The 20,513-nt window shown below is 45.4% G+C and overlaps 1 protein-coding gene across 2 annotated transcripts in view; it reads right to left on the bottom strand.

Moving 5' to 3' along the window:
• LOC146796188 (unconventional myosin-Ig-like) overlaps nucleotides 1-20,513 on the bottom strand; it is a 1,225,789-nt gene that overhangs the window by 1,135,460 nt on the left and 69,816 nt on the right. For both annotated transcript variants that reach the window (XM_085628614.1, XM_085628615.1), the window contains exon 3: nucleotides 14,566-14,659. In XM_085628614.1, the coding sequence (XP_085484740.1) occupies nucleotides 14,566-14,659 (94 nt within the window). The remainder of the gene's footprint in view (nucleotides 1-14,565; nucleotides 14,660-20,513) is intronic.

The following is a 20,513-nucleotide window of genomic DNA, read 5'->3' as shown; positions in this document are numbered from 1 at the left end:
TAAAGAATAAGGACAAATGGTGACAATATTCTGAGTGCTATTAACTCGGCTTAAAGAAGGATTGTTTATGTGAACCCAATATGAATATGGAATAGTTGTTCCTGAGTTGAGCATAACTTAGTATACTCTGTTTTATTAATCCAGCAAGAGAATCCTGTTACTGTTATTGCTAGCGCTTGAACAATTTGTCACAAAAAGCCGTATTGCCATGAACCGTTACCAAAACTTAGTTAAACGTCTCCTAGCTAGAAGCAAGTTCTGTACAAAAGAGTATTGATAGGTTATTTCACAGGCCGTTTTGTTTTGTGCTGTTTCCATCCCTACAGGTGTCCTTCCCTGCAGTACCCTCCCAAAATCACTTCGACCTGTCTAGCCACTCTGAGAGTCTGAGGAATTTCAACCAGAGTCGGCGCTGCTGGATAGTGGGCAATGGGAGTACTATTCCAGAGAATCCTGGTTCCTGATAATCTCTGACGTCAACACTCAGGTGTATGCCATTGTATCTCCTCTTGGAGGTGATCAGTATAGGAACCAACCAATGTTCTCTCTAATTATTTTCCTCTGCAAGTGGCAACAATATGTTTGTGGGCACAATATTCTCTACTGTGTGCAAGATCAAGAGTGGTGATGATTCACTAAGCAAATTATTGGGGTTAGTAAGCTATTGCATCTGAGGGGTGGGTAAACATTAGCTAATAGTGGTAGTAGGCTGAAGAGGCCCAGCCAACATGATTCACCGAAAGTGAAGCAAGTATGTCCTCAGTTGCTTCTGAAAGGGATCTAGTTCTACAATTTGGAATCCTTATTTGCTCCATGGGGAGCCCGGCATTCTTGGCAGAGGGTGGTAAAATGATCCTTTTTTGCAAAATGGGTCAATCACTAAAAAAGCTTAGTGCTGAGCTCTAGCTAATTGGCAAAAGGGCAGATGCACAATGGGAATTGTAGTGAAAAAAGGGTGTAGGCGGTCACTTCTCAAAATAAAAGAGACTTTCTGGTCCTTGCTTTAGCCCAGGCAATCCGTAATCCAATTGGGAAGGAATGAGAGAGAGAGAAAGAGTAAAGGTTGCCTTTTGAGTTGTTCACCTTTATTGTTGGGAGAATGGTCGGGCCACTAGCAACATAAATACAATTTCTAAAAGCAAAGAAGTTTTTGTCTTAAAATGCATACATCGCCTTAGTGGTCGCTGGCACTGAAAGGAACTCCAATGAATGTGGATATGCTTCTTGTGAAAGAGCACATGCTGTCACTCATCGTGCAGGTGACTAGCTCGATCGCGCTAGTCACCTGCACGAAGGCAACCTTGTGATCGACAAGCTGCCCACATACAACGCGGACGCCCAGATTCCCATTCATCGGCGCCGTTAAACCCGTAAATTAATTCTACTCAACAGTACCGCAGTTGGGTTTCACCTGGTTGAACTGACTGAAGCCCTTAACCCCGGGAACCCTTCGGTTTCTTCCGCGTCCATCTGTTCACAGCAGTGCGCTCTCAGGCTTGTCATTAATTAGTCCTGATGATGATTTATATATCTTTTAATAGATCGAAACGTCGTCGACCTGCTGAACAGCATGCATGTTAAACACATGAGTTAAAAATTGTGCATGACTGTTTACCGTCTAAAAAGCTTGCCCCTTTATTTTCTATCGGCGTTAAGCTTCTTTGTTTAGCCTGAAAAATGTCTTCAAAATTGTGATTGTCTTTAAGTGTTTTGTTTGTTGAAGGACACAGGACTGTGTCCCACTCTATTTTGTTGTTTGTATATCCAATTCATCACGTACATTATTAAATCTATATGTCCGGCTGGACATTTCCAATTAATATAGCGCTGATTCCGGTCTATATTCATTGTTCTTACACTAAAGTGATTTTGAAGGACCAATTGTTTTTCGAAATAGTAAACACCCTAGGTCCTTCTCACCTAACGGGTTTTCCCTTGTTTATCATTAAGTATAATATTCTCAAAGCACACACATAGCCCATGCATCACTTGTATACCCAACAAAATGCAAAGGGTCAGCTTAACTTGATTAATACCTCCATTGTAGAAAATAACGTATTGGATTATTTCAATAGACATTTCACCACTGGCACATTAATAGATTACTATTTACAGAGCAGGAGGGTTGCACTCTTTTGTGCAGACATCAAATATAAAAGGTAGGATTCTGACAATATATATTTAAGAAAACTCTTCATAGGGCTTATTACTAGAAGCAGTATCTATACAAATCATCCTCACCAACTCCCATTCTCACCAGCCCCTTCAAATAGTACAAGGAAAAATGTAGCAACATATGAAAATATATCCTCTGAATTTGATTTTACAGGCACATTAATTTCGAATCAACATGCTTTAAATACACACACTTAAAATTGCCACATAAGGTATCTTGTTTTCTTCCGTCTGAATAGCATTTGGATATTTAACAAATGTAGCGGGCAAGATTTAAATATTTTCTGATGTGCACATACCTTGTTAACAAATCTAATCACAGTGACTCAGAAACAAAAGTATCACATCCCATTCGGAATGAGAATGAGAAGGCCTATGTTGATATAGTCAGGAGTCCCTGAGTAGAATACTCCTTGCAGGCTGTGAGCATATGGTGCAACGCCTCATCAAGGGTAGTAAGCGATATATAAATAAATGCATGGAAGTTGTCTCAGTTAATTGCTTTTGTTTATCTGGGAAGCTTGGGCTACAGAAGAAGTGTCATACAACAGGCAGCGCATTTGCAATACTTTATTTTTTTTTGTAATGCTGATTAGGAGAAATTCAGTGCGGTAGTCTTAAAACAGCAGGAAAGTGTTACTGCCGCCCTGAGTGCATTACAATTGGCCTTGTGAAGATAACAGTAATGCTCCCTGGTTAGTGAAGACTGGTGCGTGCACGCTTTTGGTCTTTCTGCGCGTGGCACAAATGCCAGAGGCTGAGTGGGAACCGAGGAGCCAACCATTCTGAACATTCTATTTTGTCTATCACTACTTACAATTCTAATGTATCCATTTCATTCATCAGTGGTTTTTTTTAAGTAAAGGGATAGGCCTTTCGTTATGTTCTTAAAGGAATTGCATTATGTTTTAGTTTAATTCTATGACATTTTTTTAAAGTCCTAATTCTTCTTGGAATGCTTCAGGGCATTCTGTACACACTTCTACACATGTGACAGACATGTCCACCAGTAAAACCTGTTCTTCATTATTGGGATCAAGTTTAATTCATAGGTGTTTCCACCCCAACAAACTGGAACCTTTTTCAGTTAAATAAATCTTACCTACAGTCATTTTGTCGTTAAAGGTGATGTGCATTTTAACATGCCAACCAATGATATAGGGTCTTTGTTATACCACGTGGATTTATGTCTGGTGAGTCACATTTGTAACCCTCCTCCCTACATTTCTCCTTGAGTATTTGATCTTCTATTAAAGTGTAAGGTGAACATGAGTCTACAGATGCTCCTATAGTTACCCCATCTATATTAATATTGCTTGTTGGATATTTCATTTTACTTTCTTTTACAACTGTATTGATTCGCAACACAAAGTTTCTTTCTCTAATTCTTCCGTTGAGACCGGGTGTACCATTTTGTTATCTGTGTATACAAACGTTTGTGAAATGACCTTTCCTATTACATTTCCTGCACATCACACCCCTTGCGGGACACTTAGTATAGTTGGCTAAATGATTGTTGTTGGACTTGGCCCTTCTGGCAGGTTCACCCCTAAACTTTTTTGCTTTTTATTGTGACCTGGTGTTAGTGATTTTTGGCTTCTGCGCACTTTACCACTGTGTCCCAGGGTAAAGTGCGTGCGTGTAGTGAGGTTGGCCTGCCCTCCCATAGGAATGCATGGGGGAATGTATGTGTCCCTGGTAGTGCCTGATGCGTAGGGAGTGCAGGTGCGAGTTTGGTATGTACGGACTCGTGTGATGAAATGCGGCGCGATGATGTGTGCAGCCGGCAACGGAGAGAGCGGAGACAACGCGGGAGTCCCCAGAGAACAGCCCGGTGAGTTGGGAAGGGCTGGGGGACTCCGTGCGTGTGTTGTGGGTGCCGGTCCCAGACCGGCCTACTTCCTGAGTGGCCCCCGCCTGAAAGGGGGGGTCGCTCCAACGTTAGGGGGCCTTGTATTTTGCTGAGTCCCCCGAGCGGGACTCCAACGTCGGGGGCAATATTTTGCAGAGCCTGTGAGGCTCCAACGTCGGGCATTATTTGTAAGAGCCATAAAGCGCTCCAACGTTGGGGGCATTATTAATCACGAGCGCCAGGGCGCTCCAACGTGTGACACAGTGTCCCCAGAGCCTAGGTGGCTCCAGCCCTGCGCAGTGGTTGTTTTAAAGCCCAGTGTGGCACCAACGTGACTGGGCATATTTCTTTTGCGGATCTAGAGCCCACGAGGCTCCCACGTTGTTTTGGGCAGTCCAGAGCCCAGAGAGGGCTCAAGAGGCACGCCGGGGCCAGGTTCATTCACATCTGCCCAGCACTTAGCGGGCAGCTGCAACGTTTAGGTGGTGCCCTTGCACCCTGTGCGTTGCTGCATTCGCAGCTAGCCCTGACTCTGCTGGACAAAGGGCGTTTGAGCCCCTGAGAGGCCAGGTTGGCCTAGGGGACAGGTCTAAGTGATCTGTGCGCTATTTGTCATTATTGCCTAATGTGATTTATGCAATGCTTTGTGTATCCCTCTAGATGTAGTTTTATACCTAGGAGGTTGTGTTACCTAGTATAGTGATACTAGTGAGTTCATGGTTCCCTGCGTATTATTTTCCTAAGGTGGTTAGGGTTGCATAGGTGGTACTTACCTGTTACCAGTGGTTACTGGTTGTGCGCTACATTTTCTAATTGGTACTACAGTGATTATATGTGCTATGTTCTAAAGTGTTATTCCTACAAAGTGCTAATTCTACAACGTGCTAGTTTTAAAAGTGCTTAGTCCTGACAGTGGTCCATGAGGCCCTGTCCCATGTAGATAATTCCCCTGTAAATTCTGCCCGTGCCAGTGGCACATTGTAAAGTGTGTATTTATTATCTAATGTGTTTGGTATAATAAAAAGGCTATTTTTATAACCTTGTGTGGAGTTTCTTTTGTGGTGGGCCTTGGGTGTTGTTGCTGGGTGCGCGCGCAAACGCTTTACAAATTGCCTCCGGGATAAGCCTGACTGCTCGTGCCAAGCTTCCAAGGGGGTGAGTAGGGGTTATCTTTGGCGTGTAACTCCCCAGCCCTGACTAGAGTGGTGGTTTCTGCCTGGCTTTGGCACAAGCCCTAGCCAACCAGAAATCCCATTTCTAACATTGGTGATCAGCGGTGGGATAGGACTTGCGTTTGCGCAGTACCACAGCGACGACTGGCTGCACTACAAAACTCTGCATTTAGATAATCACGTATTTGGGGATTATTGTTTTGAGTTCCATTATTTCTTCCCCTAAAGGTGTCCTTTGTGAATTGTGTACTCCTGTTTTAGCTCAGACACCTAGGTTCCTTGTGTTGAACTTTTCTCGAGAACGTCCGCCAAAATGGAGCCTGATTTTAATTTCTGTGGTCTTTTTAGATACAGTATGTTGGAGTTGGTCAGATTCTGTGAAGAGAGAGACATAGAGGTGGGTGAGTCAGACACCCAGTCCAAACTGAGGGACAACCTGATCCTATGGCAAAAGGATGAATGGGAACGTGAGCGCAGTGAGGAGGAGAGGGCCCGGGCCACACGCCAAGAGGGTGGTGGGTCTGAGGGGGGCCCTGAGGAACCTGAAGAGGAGGAGGAAGAAGATGACCTGACATGGACGCCAGTAGATAGTGAAGACCCCATAGATAGGGAGTCCCTTGCTAGGTCCAGTGTCAGGAGCAGCACCCCGTCCCTTTTCCTGTCCCCAGAGGAGTGGGTAGATGGGAGGGAAGAGAGGGAGCATCAGCTGGCCATGGAGAAGCTCAGGTTAGAGCATGCCAAGGAGATAGCGCAGCTGAATGTGGAGGAGAAAAGGTTTGAGACCGAGAGGGTCTTAGCTCAGAAACAGATGGCGGAGGCTGAGAGGGCCTTTGCCAGAGAGAAACTAGCTCTGGAGGGTAAGTTGTCCCCTGAGCGCAGTTGCAGTTGTCTGGATTCCCCAGGGAGGGTAGAGTCCAGTGGTGGCAGCGATATGGAGTCCAGTGCAGGATGTCCCATTCCCAGGTCCCCGATTATGGTACCTTGTTCCCGAGAGGAGGAGTACAGGTTGAAGTTCAAAGACAGTAAGAAGCAGCTGTCTCACCAGGATTGGGGGGATTTTGTGGATGAATGTCATGATGCACTGGCTGATTGGGTGACGGTTAACATGGTAGAAGATTTGGACGGAATGTTCAATCTGGTTATCAAAGAGCAGATGCTCAGTTGTTGTTTTCCCGGGTTGCGCCAACACCTGTTGGAGTGTGGGTTCACTAGTCCATGGAGACTTGCAGAAGAAGCAGACCGCTGGGAAAGTGCCCAAGGTTCTGATGAGGTATGGGAGAGTACTTCCAACAGTAGTGGCCCAGGTATCTTCCTGTCCAGTAAGGGGGAAGAGGCTCAGAGTAGCCCAGCTAGGTCCCAGAGTAGTAAGGGGGGTGTAGGGGTTCACAACCTATCTCAGTGGAGTAGGAGTGAGTGTGTGACTTCGAGTCCCCAGATGCCCGAAACCCAGCCTCAGAGCCTGGATGGTTTCTTCAGGGAACACCAGGTTGGGGGCCTAGGCTGTCCTGTTAGTCCATTTGAGGAGGATCACCTAGTGTATGGAGAACCTGGAGCATCTGTAAGTGGAGCTCCAGTGGTTCTGGTGTCTGGCAGTGCCGCTCCAGTAGGGAGGGTACAGAAGTCCAGCGAGAGGGGTGGCATGGGGATGTGTTCCCCAGTGGAGGAGCCAGTGGGCCAGGGACCAGCCGGGAGGGCTGAGTCTCCTAGAGGTGACCATGGTGACCACACGTCTGTCCTGGGGGATCTTCGCGCACTGTCAGGTGGACAGGGGACGGGAGATCTGCACCAGGCAGACTGTCACGCAACATATGAGGCATATGTTACCCTCGGGGGGATGGTGTGTAAGTCCCCAGAAGTCCTGGAGTGCTAGGCAAGTACTCAGCCAAAGGGTTTAGACCTATGGTTGGGAGGCCAGGTTCAGGATCAGCCTGACCTGGTGGGAAGGACGACTGTAAACAGTGTCCTGACCGATGTAGCTGCTAGGGGCACCACTCCAGTTGGGAGGGTGCCAGACTCTGGAAGGGGGTGCAGAGGGAGGGAGTCCTCGCCTCTGACTCCGGTGCAACCTGAGGGGTTAAACCCTAGGTTAGGAGACTAGTTCTCAGGGAGAGGTCCTGAGCTGGTGGGTGAATTGTGTTACGAGGTCGCCTCTCAGAGGAAGAGAGGACGGAACAATAGAAGAAGAGGTAGGGGGAGGAGAGCCTCGCCCGTGACTGTTGATCAGCTTGAGGGTACAGACCCTGGGATGGAGGATCAGTGGCAGTTTAGAACTGCCCTGTTGAGGGGTAGAGTGGAGAATGGTTGCTATGTGCCAGGGGTTACTACCCCCCACTCTGTGGTTAGGTAAGGACCAGTGGTATCTGGATGGCCTAGGGCCTGGTCCTGGCCGCGGACAGCTGAGGAGTACCAGTGGGGTAGCCCAGTTGGTCCGCCGAGTATTTTCAGAGGGAACCACGTGGGTTCAGAGTGGCGTAAAAACGGAGAGTGTCCCTGCCGTTGCGGGCCTGCGTCCGTGTTTTATCGCCCCAAGCAGGGAAGACCATCACGGTGGTGATTGGTCTACCCTGCGTTTTGGCTGGAAGGGGGTTGTGTTGGACTGGGCCCTTCTTGCAGGTTCACCCCTAAACTTTTTTGCTTTTTATTGTGACCTGGTGTTAGTGATTTTTGTCTTCTGCGCACTTTACCACTGTGTCCCAGGGTAAAGTGCGTGCGTGTAGTGAGGTTGGCCTGCCCTCCCATAGGAATGTATGTGTCCCTGGTAGTTCCTGAGGCGTGGGGAGTGCAGGTGCGAGTTTGGTATGTGCGGACTCGTGTGATGAAATGCTGCGCGATGATGTGTGCGGCCGGCAACGGAGAGAGCGGAGACAACGCGGGACTCCCCAGAGAACAGCCCGGTGAGTTGGGAAGGGCTGGGGGACTCCGTGCGTGTGTTGTGGTTGCCGGTCCCAGACCGGCCTACTTCCTGAGCGGCCCCCGCCTGAAAGGGGGGGTCGCTCCAACATTAGGGGGCCTTGTATTTTGCTGAGTCCCCCGAGCGGGACTCCAACGTCGGGGGCAAAATTTTGCAGAGCCTGTGAGGCTCCAACGTCGGGCATTATTTGTAAGAGCCAGAAAGCGCTCCAACGTTGGGGGCATTATTAATCACGCGTGCCAGTGCGCTCCAATGTGTGACACAGTGTCCCCAGAGCCTAGGTGGCTCCAGCCCTGCGCAGTGGTTGTTTTAAAGCCCAGTGTGGCTCCAACGTGACTGGGGCATATTTCTTTTGCGGATCTAGAGCCCACGAGGCTCCCACGTTGTTTTGGGCAGTCCAGAGCCCAGAGAGGGCTCAAGAGGCAAGCCGGTGCCAGGTTCATTCACAGCTGCCCAGCACTTAGTGGGCAGCTGCAACGTTTAGGTGGTGCCCTTGCACTCTGGGCGTTGCTGCATTCGCAGCTAGCCCTGACTCTGCTGGACAAAGGGCATTTGAGCCCCTGAGAGGCCAGGTTGGCCTAGGGGACAGGTCTAAGTGATCTGTGCGCTATTTGTCATTATTGCCTAATGTGATTTATGCAATGCTTTGTGTATCCCTCTAGATGTATTTTTATACCTAGGAGGTTGTGTTACCTAGTATAGTGATACTAGTGAGTTCATGGTTCCCTGCGTAATATTTTCCTAAGCTGGTTAGGGTTGCGTAGGTGGTACTTACCTGTTACCAGTGGTTACTGGTTGTGCGCTACATTTTCTAATTGGTACTAAAGTGATTATATGTGCTATGTTCTAAAGTGTTATTCCTACAAAGTGCTAATTCTACAACATGCTAGTTTTAAAAGTGCTTAGTCCTGGCAGTGGTCCATGAGGCCCTGTCCCATGTAGATAATTCCCCTGTAAATTCTGCCCGTGCCAGTGGCACATTGTAAAGTGTGTATTTATTATCTAATGTGTTTGGTATAATACAAAGGCTATTTTTATATATAACCTTGTGTGGAGTTTCTTTTGTGGTGGGCTTTGGGTGTTGTTGCTGGTTGCGCGCGCAAACGCTTTACACATTGCCTCCGGGATAAGCCTGACTGCTCGTGCCAAGCTACCAAGGGGGTGAGCAGGGGTTATCTTTGGCGTGTAACTCCCCAGCCCTGACTAGAGTGGTGGTTTTTGCCTGGCTTTGGCGCAAGCCCTAGCCAACCAGAAATCCCATTTCTAACAATTGTTATTCCCACATCTAAAACATCTTAATCTTTCCAACTTTTCTGACTTAGATGTCTATGTATGCACTTGTGTCCCCGTTAATTTGTATATATCATCGGTGGTGTCCGTTACATTATTAACATCAGTGTTGACGTTGTGCAATTCACTCAACACATTCATCTCTTTGATACATGTTGCAGTGTTTTCTATACTTTTGGCTATGTTTATAGCTTTTACTAATTCTAGATTTTCTGCTAATAACTTTTCTTGCACTTTAATATCATTCATACATCTGACAAGATGATCTCTAATTAAGGAGCCTGTCAAGGATCCTAACCCACACATGGGAGCTAAGCCTTTTAACACAGCAATGTAACTTATCATCTTTTCATTTTTATTTTGTGATCTAGCGATAAATGTGTGTCTCTCAAGTACTATATTGATATTTTTCACAAAAATGTTCTTCTAGTTTTTTTAAGTTGTTTGATATAAGTCTAAATTATGTCAACTCATCTCCTTCCCCTGCTTTCTTTTCACCACCATCAGGTACTGGTAAATCATCAAAACAAGTTCTTCCTTGTATTCCTAAATTATGCAAACAAAATGTGGGTCTTGTTTCACAAAGGTAAACTTACACTTTTGTGTAAGTTTACATTTGTTTGATCTTTACTAGAAGTATCTTTGCGACTGCAGAGTCTCCACACATAAAAATATAGTCCTTTGTTTTTATGTGTGGAGACTCCACAGTCGTGAAGATACTACTGGTATAATACCTTTGTGAATAGCAACCAATCCTACACTCACACAAAAGTGTAAGTTTACTGTTGCGAATCAGGTCCCATGTTGTTTGCTTAGTGAGGAAAATCTATTTCCCCTGATAGCTATTAAATACAACTTGAACAGTTTCACCCACCTTTTCATGGGCTATTAAATACTTCTTGAACATGAGTTCTCCTACTTCCTCCAGGAATGGTGGTGGTTGTGACATATTAGACATAGCTATTCTAAAATATAAAAATGAGGTGAGGATAAAAGGCAAGGTAGAGAATAAAAATTGGGGAACACCAATGATAGGTACAATTTCTCCTTCAATAGATGGAAAACTGACCTCCTTAAATGACCTGATAGCTACAACTCTGACTAGGCTGTGTAGAATTGTTTTATTTTTAACGTTACTGTGAATCCTTCTGTTCTGCCTAGAACAATTGTTTTCCGTGCTGTAATCGGAATGGGATGTTCTCACTAAGTGCCTGGATTTCCAAACTGTATGCCATTGCATAGTCCCCTGTGCATAAAAGGAGTGCATCCGATCAGTCAGCCATGAATGTGGACATTGCACTGACAGCAAGTAACCACACATTATTTTTGTCTGCATCTGTGCCCGAATTCAGCATGGCTTAGCAATTAGGTTGGCCACGAGTATCATGATAAACACAACATGTTTAAGTAAAAAATACAATACACACAAACATGAAACTGGAGGTTAACCCTAGTTGGCAAATTATGAATTTAAGGTAACATAAAAAGCATAACCCAAGCACAATTAAAAAAAATCACATCCATCTACTGCCTGATAATAAATAACTGGCAAAAACTAAAGAAAGCAACAAAGACTGAAGCCAACAGGACTGCTTATCTTTAAACTAATGTGGCAAACGGTCAAAAAATACACGAACATATTGCTGTGAAATCCTAGTGCAGTGAATGGCATAAACACCAGTGAAACAGCGAGGCGAACATACTGCGCGGGCAATGAAAGAAAGCCTGGTCTCAAGAGGATAGAGATGACATACTTCAAAGGGAATTGGCTAGGCCGGGCATGAGGTATACTGTAGCATTCTAAACGCATTTTCAACAAGGTTCTCCCTTTTCAAGTGGCAGTTTACAGTGAGCTGCCTGCACCGTATGAACACCACCTCCCAACAGAACAAGCTTAAGATGGAGCCCCGAGGTCAGCCCGGCGACGAGTGCGGCCCCTGGACACCGGGGAGGCCAAGCCGCGCCCGCTTCCACAGGCTTCCACTGTGCAACGACTTTACCAGCAGGTCTGCCCAGTCCGGGAGTTCAAAAAAAGGGAAAAAGCTTACCTGCACATGTGTCGTGTCGTGTCGTTTGAAACCATGGCTGCAGGCGCCTTTTTCCAGCAACAAATACACCCCTCGCGGAAATAGGAGCTGCCTGCCTGCCAAACTGAAACTAAATGGATAGCCACTCCCGGTCGCCTCGGCCGTACCCAATGAGAAAGCCTCATTTACGGAGGCAAAAGGAGTGCTGTAATTGTTACCACCCCCTGCACTCAGTGCACTGTGAGCCCCTTCCCATTACTCTGAATGGCGCTCCACTGACCGCGCCCTGGGCCAATTCATTATCGCTCCATTTGAAACCTATTTACTGCTGCTTTTCTCAGCCACTCCCACAAGGCTGATGTCACCCGCCTCCTCGCTCCTCACTTGTGCCTCAAGGGCGAGGAATAGTTCTCGCCCAGCTTTTGCACATGCGCACATTGCGCAGGAAGACTCCGGCCGGGACAAAGTTAAAGTAAGTAACATATATATATATTTATTTTACATAGTTGAACTTTAAAGTTTCACGGGGGAGCACCAAGCAGTGAGCACTTCTTTAAACTGCTCCACTGGTGGTGTTCATTCAATTTCTCTCCCATTAGTTTTCTACGATGCTGCCTGGTAGGTGAGGCAACACCCCCTACGCCCCTTAACACCAGCCGCCACTGATGATAGGACAATAACTTAAGATAAATGTTTCTTTTCTTTGAACTTAACAGTTTACTTAGCTTGTTTTGGGGAAATGGCAGTATGGGAGTTCTCTCAGATATGCAAATTGTCACACAACATGGAAGACAACCCACCAATTCCTATCATTGTTATCTTCCTATAGTTCCCTCCATCCACTCTTCTCCCTTCCAGAGCTATACATTTTCCATCGAGGTGATGACAATAGTTTACAGCAAAAGAAGAAATAGTAAACTGTACCTTTCAAGTCCCTCATATTATTTTTTATACCATATCTCTGTCAGCACAGCCAACAACAGAAATTCTTGACACAGCCCCGCCTCTTAAAAAGACTGAACCGTCTTCCTGATTGTATTGAAGAAGTGCTCTCATAGGCCGCCTCCATGTGTCTGTCAAAACGGCTGAAAGTAGAAGTGCCTTGCACTTCCCCGCCTATTAAACAAAGCGGAAGCGTCATTCCATCTGTGTTAAAAGAGTGCTTCTCATAGGCCCGCCTCCAGAGGGATGCTGAGAGATTTCCTGCAACCTGCTCTGACCAGTGTTGCATTAAAGTCCGCCTTCCGAGGCACTGTGGAAAACGTCACCTGCCTGCATTGCATGGACGAACTGCGTCTGCCTCTCTGGATAGAAAGTAACAGGGCTTCCTTGACTTGAGCTCAAGCAGTCCTCACCACAGACTGTTCCCCTCTACCTACGCTGAACAGTGCACACAGCTCCAGTCCACTGCGGACCCAAACGATTTATAGAACTCCTGTGACGGACACTGAGCAGGTGGTGGACTCTCTCCCTGTCTCGCAGCTACGAGACCAGAACTCTTCGGCTACAGCCAACGTTGACGGAAGTCACAAAAAACTCAGTACTTGACTAGTGAATATGCTGTGGTGAATAACACTCCTCATGCGACTACCGAGCTTGTGTAACTTCTCGAGAACATCTTTTCCAACACCAGATGAAAGAATTTCTAGGTAGACAGTTTGGCATCAGGGGTTGAGGCATAGGCCGTACCCTGCACAGCGTGATCCCATCCTCGTCGCCAAAGACAAACAAGCATTGGCATAGCCAATAGGTCTCGCCTTTGGGACCTTATAAGTGTTTAGCCATGCAACAGTTGCATAACTAAATACTTATAAGGTCCCAAAAGCGAGACCTATTGGCTATGCAAAGCGGCCGTGCGGCCGCGAAAGTGAAAGTAATCGCGGTAAAACGCCCGCGCACATGCACTGTAGCTCTAGGCTGGCCTGGTAGCACTTTTTGGAGCCCTCTCAATAAGTCTCGCCAGACCAGCGCATGCGCTACGTCAGGCGAGACCTAAACAGCCGAGTGAAGGTGAGTAAATAAGAGCTTTATTGAATATGTGCCCCTAACTCTGCTCTTCAGTCACCAATTGACAATACTTAGTACCTCACACCAACATTCTATTCAGGCTTTGCCTTAACATTCTAAAATCAACTGTCAAGGGAGATACCAAGAAGGGAAAAAAGGGATGGAGTAGATCTATAGAATATAGAGGGGCGTAGCTTCAGGGGGTGTTTGGGGTGTTACACCCTCCTAATAAATGTATTTTCTCGTAAACAGTTGAATACAGATGCTTTTAGCCAGGTATGGTGAGGTGTCGGTAGGATTTCACCTGGAATTTAAACATAAACACAGACAAAAACGCACACACACTTTCCCACTCTTTGCTTTGAATGTCTTGAAAAATGTTGGTTATTTTGCAAAATATTGTGTTTTCTTTCGCTTAGTACCCATACAAATTTGTATTCTTCTCTCTTTTCAGTGCCCCTTAAGCGCCTCTCATGTGCCCTGCTTGTGGTATAATGTATTTTAACATTATATGCCAACGTGATTGTTGGACAATCTGAAGCTCATACTTCCTCCCCCCGCACCCCTCCCCCCCCCCAATCTTACTGACCAAGCTACGACCCTGGGAATATATAGTCACTAGGAATTTAGAGTTTTCAAATGCTGGTGACAATGTTAACATGGTGTAAGGGCGAAGGATGGTGGCTGAACCGTATAGGACATTCCTGAATGATAAGGGTGGTGATCAGGCTGAACCCAGGCCAAGATGGGCCAAAGATTTGAGGAACCGCTAACTGATTTGGAATGGGACAAAGCAAGGTTCAAATTAATCCATTTCAGTTTTCTCCCCATGACCTACCTGCCTGTTTAAACTAAGTAAGATCTACGCTGACTTAAATCTGCGGTGCCCAAGGCGCCGTGAAACCAAAGCTGACTTTAATCGTATGATATGGAGCTGTCCATGGGTGCACTGGACACCTGGCGCAAAAATAATTTGCACCAGGTTGTTTTTCACCTAGTATTACTACATTGCTCTCAATGTCACTCAATAGACCTCAGAATCCACAGGTGAGTTTGGCCTTTTGTGACAGGTAATCAATTCTAAAATATAGGGATACCGCCCTAGGATGAAAGCAAGCGCCCAAGTCTCACCTTTCCACCTCTGCTCTTTGGGATGGGTTTGTAATGGCGGCGATGTACTGCATGATGTATTTGCTAGCTTCGGTCTTCCCAGCACCGCTCTCACCTGAAACAGAAAACAGATTGAATGATTTGAGGATGCCAGGGTGAAGCTGGCAGTCTGGGGCTATGTGACACTGACAAGTATAACCGAGCCACTCATGACCTTTGCAAATATAAGCTGATGTTCTGCACACACCCACCCTCTTCCCCCAAAGTGACGCTGTCCCTCTTTGAATTTTTTTTTTCTAAAATTGTATATGGGCTAACATACCCCCTATTGTACATTAAGCGGATCCTGCAAGGCAATGAGACATTCTGGGGCCTGGGTAGCTTTTGAAAACCTTCTTTCTAAGTAGGCCAAGGAACCCCAAGGCAACATGCAAGGTCCTTACACTGTATCATGAATGGTCACAGCGTCATCATCCCCACCCCTGTTAAATCTTTGGTCTTTGGCTCTTCCCATGAAAGAAATACTGTGGGTTTCGACAGTAAAATAACGTTGGAGGCTGATCTGTAAAAATAAACATACCAATGTGCAGGTTATAGCTGGGCTCTTGTCCAGCCTTTCTGCACTGATGTCTGAGCACAGAATGAAACCGCTGTAATTTTATTTGTATCACTTTACGTTATTGTATGTATACCGTGCAGAAAATGTGTAGATTTATTTTTGTTTATCATCAGCGACTACTGCATTTCAAAGCTCATGCAGCGGAGCTGTTTTAGGAGATGGCATTTATTCAGGGTGAAATTTGGGGTACGAATGAACATAACGATTTTTTCTAAGCTGATACTAATACAAAGGTTAAAGGCAACTGGTTTTACCAAAGAAAAACAATGCCACGTTAGGGTTCTAACCCTATTTACTTTGGGCATTGAGTAAGCAAGACGCAAGAAGCGGGTATGCAATGATGACGTCTCTGTTTTTCACTGAGGTCGTTTTTAAGGATTGCAGAAAATGATTCTAATTTTCTTGAGAAGTTTCCTCTAAAGTGCAGGAGACAGATGAAGAAAGGAGCGCCCTTCAAGTGCGCAGAGCTGCGTCAAGTATAATTTGATGGCCTAAAGAAGATATGTCCTACATCAATATTGGGGGACATGTACAGTAAGGGGGTCAAACTGCACTGACCGGTGCAAGTAGGCTGTAGCCACCCTCAAAGTGCCAATACATCCACAGGACAGGAAAAGTAGGCAGCCTTAGGCTGCATAAAGGCCCAACAATAGTCATTTTTAGAGTATGGTATTTGCTCCATAGGGCACTGAAAATACTTGCACCAATCCTGCTTGACAGAGTTTGAGGATGGATGAGAAAGTATAGTGATTTTTGCTTGAAGAGCAGAGGTAACTTATTTAGTGATTGAAAGGGAGACATTGGTATGAGTTCTGAGTAATGTATTGTTTGATTAATTAAACTCATTACAATTGTTTGGAACATAATACATAGACAATATAATAAACAGACCATAAACTAAAGTGCAGTACAGTGTTAATATGAACACAAGTTCAGTATAAAAAAGATTAAAAGACAAAACGTAGTATTTCTTATCCCATAGCTCATCCCAGACATAAGAATATGGAAGAACGAAATCTCTAGAAAGTGCAGTGTTCCTATTGCTGAGCATGTAGATTGGCATTAACTTATCAACAGGATTAATGCAGATGGTAATCTAGCACCGCTAACTTGCGACCATTCATCCCTTTTCGACAAAACTTGGGCAAATCTTTTGATGAGAATTTGCATAGAAGTTAAAGTGCATATTATTAGGCAGTTCTTATCCGTCGCTTAGATGATGGAAACGTTTTACTGCTGGCCTTGTTCTAAAGGTAAAGTGTCAAGTATAATGGGTTGCTATGGACGTTAGATGCCCTAACTGTATTATTTCCCCATCGTTTCAGACATTGGTATGGCCATAAAACCAAGGGCTTACTGTGTGAATGTGCTCCCCTTGACCTACCAACAACACTTGTGTGATTCTCATGCTTCAATTGCTTCCTGTTCAGATACTAGCCACACCTTGGGACAAGATGTCCATAGATGGCATGTGTCCTTTACAAACCTTGTTACATGGTATACTTTCCTTCTCAGTAAATTAAAGAAGCTGTATGGGGATCGTGTGATATGCAACATTTGTCCCCAACTGTGGGGATTTAGGGTCTTTTACACCTCTGTTGTCCTGGGGTCTGATCTATTATGGTGCTGAAAACTGATCACCTAGTACATCCCTTCAGCACTTGACACTCAGTGGTAGCAAGGCGATCAGTAAAAACCTTTTCAGGGAAGTGGTGTGGGACAGAGATCTAGAACCTAACAGTTAGGCAACAGACACAATAATAATGACTGTCCAACCCAGAGGTCTATTCATGATTAATAAGTCATATAAAACAATCCAAAACACAATACTAACAGCAGGAATAATGAAGGCAAAGCATTCTACGCACACTGCGTGGATTTCAATATAGAACCTAATCAAGTTACTATAAGTGCAAGTGGAGGCCCACAACCGAGGGTGCAAGAAGGACTTACCAGTGGATCCATGGTTGTGTGACCCACTGGTAAGTCCTTAAGATGTCCCAGCAAGGAGTCTTTAAAATTATGGCATTTTCCTAATCCATTTTAGTTGTACGTGTGAGGTAGCAGTCTGAGTTCCCAAATAAACCTGGGTTTTGACTCTTGGATGCGATGAGAGCGTGTCTGGGGTTCTTGAGTTTGATGCAGGGGTTGCACTGCCATCTTCAGGTTCTCTGAACGTATCTGCGCACTGATCAACAGTTTACAGGACTGCCCTTGATGTGCCTATGAACTCTGCAGGCATGTGGGCACATTAAATAGAGACCGCGTGGATCAGCAGAGTCAGTACCAGTCACTTTGGAACTTGGCGGTGACATCTTCTGGGAGATTCAAAGCAGTCATTCATAGCTGATAGTGTAGGTCACAGCTGCTTGAAGCTGAATATACTTCACGGGATTGTCGCTCTTAACTGCAAGTACTTTAGGTCATTTATGGATGCAGAACACTGGGGCGGCTCATCACAACAGTTGTTGCTCTTCCAGCTACTGGTTACATTCTTCAGTGCCAAATCCAATTTCTGAGGCTGCCTCAATGCTCCTGGGCACAGAGACTGGGCTTCTCCTTCTTGGCAGTAGTTTCCCTGCGGAGCTCAAGTGATCTTTCTCCTCTTCCACAAGGCTGGCATCTCCAAGGTCGCAGACAGTCCCACAGCTCCTCTGACCAAAATGATAGGTGTGAGGTGATGTCCCCTACCCTACTGGGATACTAGCCTGATCTCAGAATTTATTTAAGTACTCTATGGGGAAACCCCTTCCTTGATCAATGAAGAAACTGGAACCAACTGGGAAATGTTGGGTCTCACTTTGCGAATACCAGACATGATTGGTAGATGGTAACGGTGATGGGAAACACAGGATTGGTAGATTGCCACGGGCTAACACCAATTTTTAGCGGATGCCCCACATCAGAAAAATTCATAAATATCTGCCTTAAAGTCTCATTTAGAGCATCACTGGTAATAAAAATGGTCTGATTTCAAGAGGAAATTCTAAATGTGAAGTAGAATACAACATAGGAATTTCTTCCACGATACTTTTCTATGACAAAGAAAACTGCCCCAGTGTATTCCCCTTTTGTTTTTACACATTCGTCAGAAAATGGAGAATTTTCTAATACCATCTAACTCTAAATCAGGATATTAATCTGCCAGGGAAGATGGTGGTCAAATATATTTGTGGACAACACATCATCCAAATGTGACATAAAATACTTATCTGCTGCCAAACCTGAAACACAGTCTCCACAATCTAAAAGCTATAATAAGATCTAGCAAAGGGGATTACCTAACAATATTCTGAACTTCATAATACCTTGCTAGTCCCAACTCTCTCCAAATTGCCTTCACGAGTATGTGAATTTAGCTTGTGTATTATCGAAGAGATCACAGCATAGAAAATATTGGAACTAAACGGCAAATTTATTAAAGATACCATCAAATAAACAAGCCCCCATGAAGAACAAGTTACTTATCTTCAGTAACGCCTTATGTGGTATAGGCTGTATCTAGTCCAGATTCCTTACCGTAGAATATTCCTTAGGCATCAGACTGAATCTAGAAATATCCAAGCAGTGCTGCTGCGTGCCAGAAGGTGGCTTCGATCTACTCTGCATTGGCATGGTCTGCATCATAGGCGCCGGATGTGACGTGGGCGGTGCCTATATAGGCGCCACCCGAGCGTGCTGACATCAGATACTATTCATGATATTTCCTTGTCAGAAGCACGGAGCCACAACAGAATGCTAATGCACCAGTGTTCAGACACTATGGGCCTACAGGTGTCCTACTAGTTGGGAACATCTGTTCACATAAACAGTGGATGAGAGGCTTGGTAAGGAATCTGCATCCAGACAGAGTCTCTACCAGAGAAGACGTTGTTCACCTGATAGAGTCCTCAAGCCCCAGATGCCTTACCTTAAAATCGATCCCCGAGCAATACCTCCCTGGAGGTGGGTCTGCAAACAAATTCAGACTAAGAAGTCCTGGAGTACCGAATGGGCAAAATGCCCATCATGACAGACCTGACTGTCCAAGCAGTAGAGTTTGGTAAATAAGTGCAGGGAATCCCTGACAGATGTCCAGGACAGGGACTCTGTGCGCTAACTCAGTTGATCGTAGCCTTAGCTCTGGTGGAATGAACATGCAAGCCCTCAGGTGGTTGCTTTTTGGCCAGAGAATAACAGATCTTTATGCTGAGTACAATCCATCTGGAGATCATCCGTTTCTGCACAGCTTTCCTTTTCTTTCCTCCAGAGAATCTAATAGAGTTGATTGTCTAACTGGTGTTCTTTAGTATAATCTATGTAGAACAACAATGCTCTTTTTGGGTCCAGGAAATGGAGTCTCTCCTCCTCTTTGGAAGTATGAGGTGGAGCAAAGAAGGTCGGCAATATGGTTGACTGGCTGATGCAGAAGAATGTCAACACTTTCGGCAGGAAAGTAAAACGTGTTTTCAGAACCAGTTTGTCTGAGATAAATGGTGTATGAAGGGTACTTGCAGTTCGCTAACCCTGCAGACTAATGTGAAGGCCACTAGAAAGGCTGCTTGGTTGGTTAAGAGATGCATAGGGCAGTTTTGCATGGGCATGAAGGACAAGCACACCAAAAATGTCAAGACTAAGTTCTTCTGATGAAGGGCTGTGGAGGTAACATATGTTGGAGTCTGTTGGACTTGGCCCTTTTTGTAGGGTCATCCCTGAAATTTTTGCCTTCCTCCTAATCTTTTTCTGACATGGTTTTGGTGGTTTTAGGACTCTGGGCACTTTATCACTGCTGTCAAGTACTCTATGGAAAAACGTGGTAAGATTGACCTACACCTGTTTGGCATATTTAATTTTATCTATCAGTCCCTTGTAATGCGGTATCCAAGATACCCAGGGCCAGTAAACTAAATGCTTCTGGTGGGCTTGCAGCGCTGATTGCTCCACCCACCGAAGTAGCCTTTCACACCTGTCTCAGGCCTCTGCCATTGCAGGGCCTGCACGCACAGTTTATTGCTGCTGTGACGTGGCCCATAAAGTGGGTGCCACGTCTGTGACTCCCCTTTTACTACATATCATTCACCCCTAAGGTAGGCCCTAGATAGCCCTATGGGCAGGGTGCGCTGTAGGTAAAAGGTAGGACATGTGACTTAACTGTGTGGCATGTCCTGGTAGTGACAAACAGACATTTTGGTTTCTCTCTACTGTGAGGCTGTCCTCTCTTAGGAATGCATTGGGGATTCCCTGATAAGTGTTACAGGGGTAATTTATGATCTGAGAGGAGTAGCGGGATCAAGTTTGGTATGCTTGGAATAGTGGTAATAAATGTTGCGTAATGGTATGCGCTTATTTATCATCACTATTCTAAAATTGC

The sequence above is a fragment of the Triturus cristatus genome, chromosome 10 (genome assembly GCF_964204655.1).
Source record: "Triturus cristatus chromosome 10, aTriCri1.1, whole genome shotgun sequence".
Classification (NCBI taxonomy): Eukaryota; Metazoa; Chordata; class Amphibia; order Caudata; family Salamandridae; genus Triturus; species Triturus cristatus.
The sequence above is the reverse complement of the archived record's forward strand: the minus strand, read 5'-3'. Positions and strand labels throughout refer to the sequence as shown.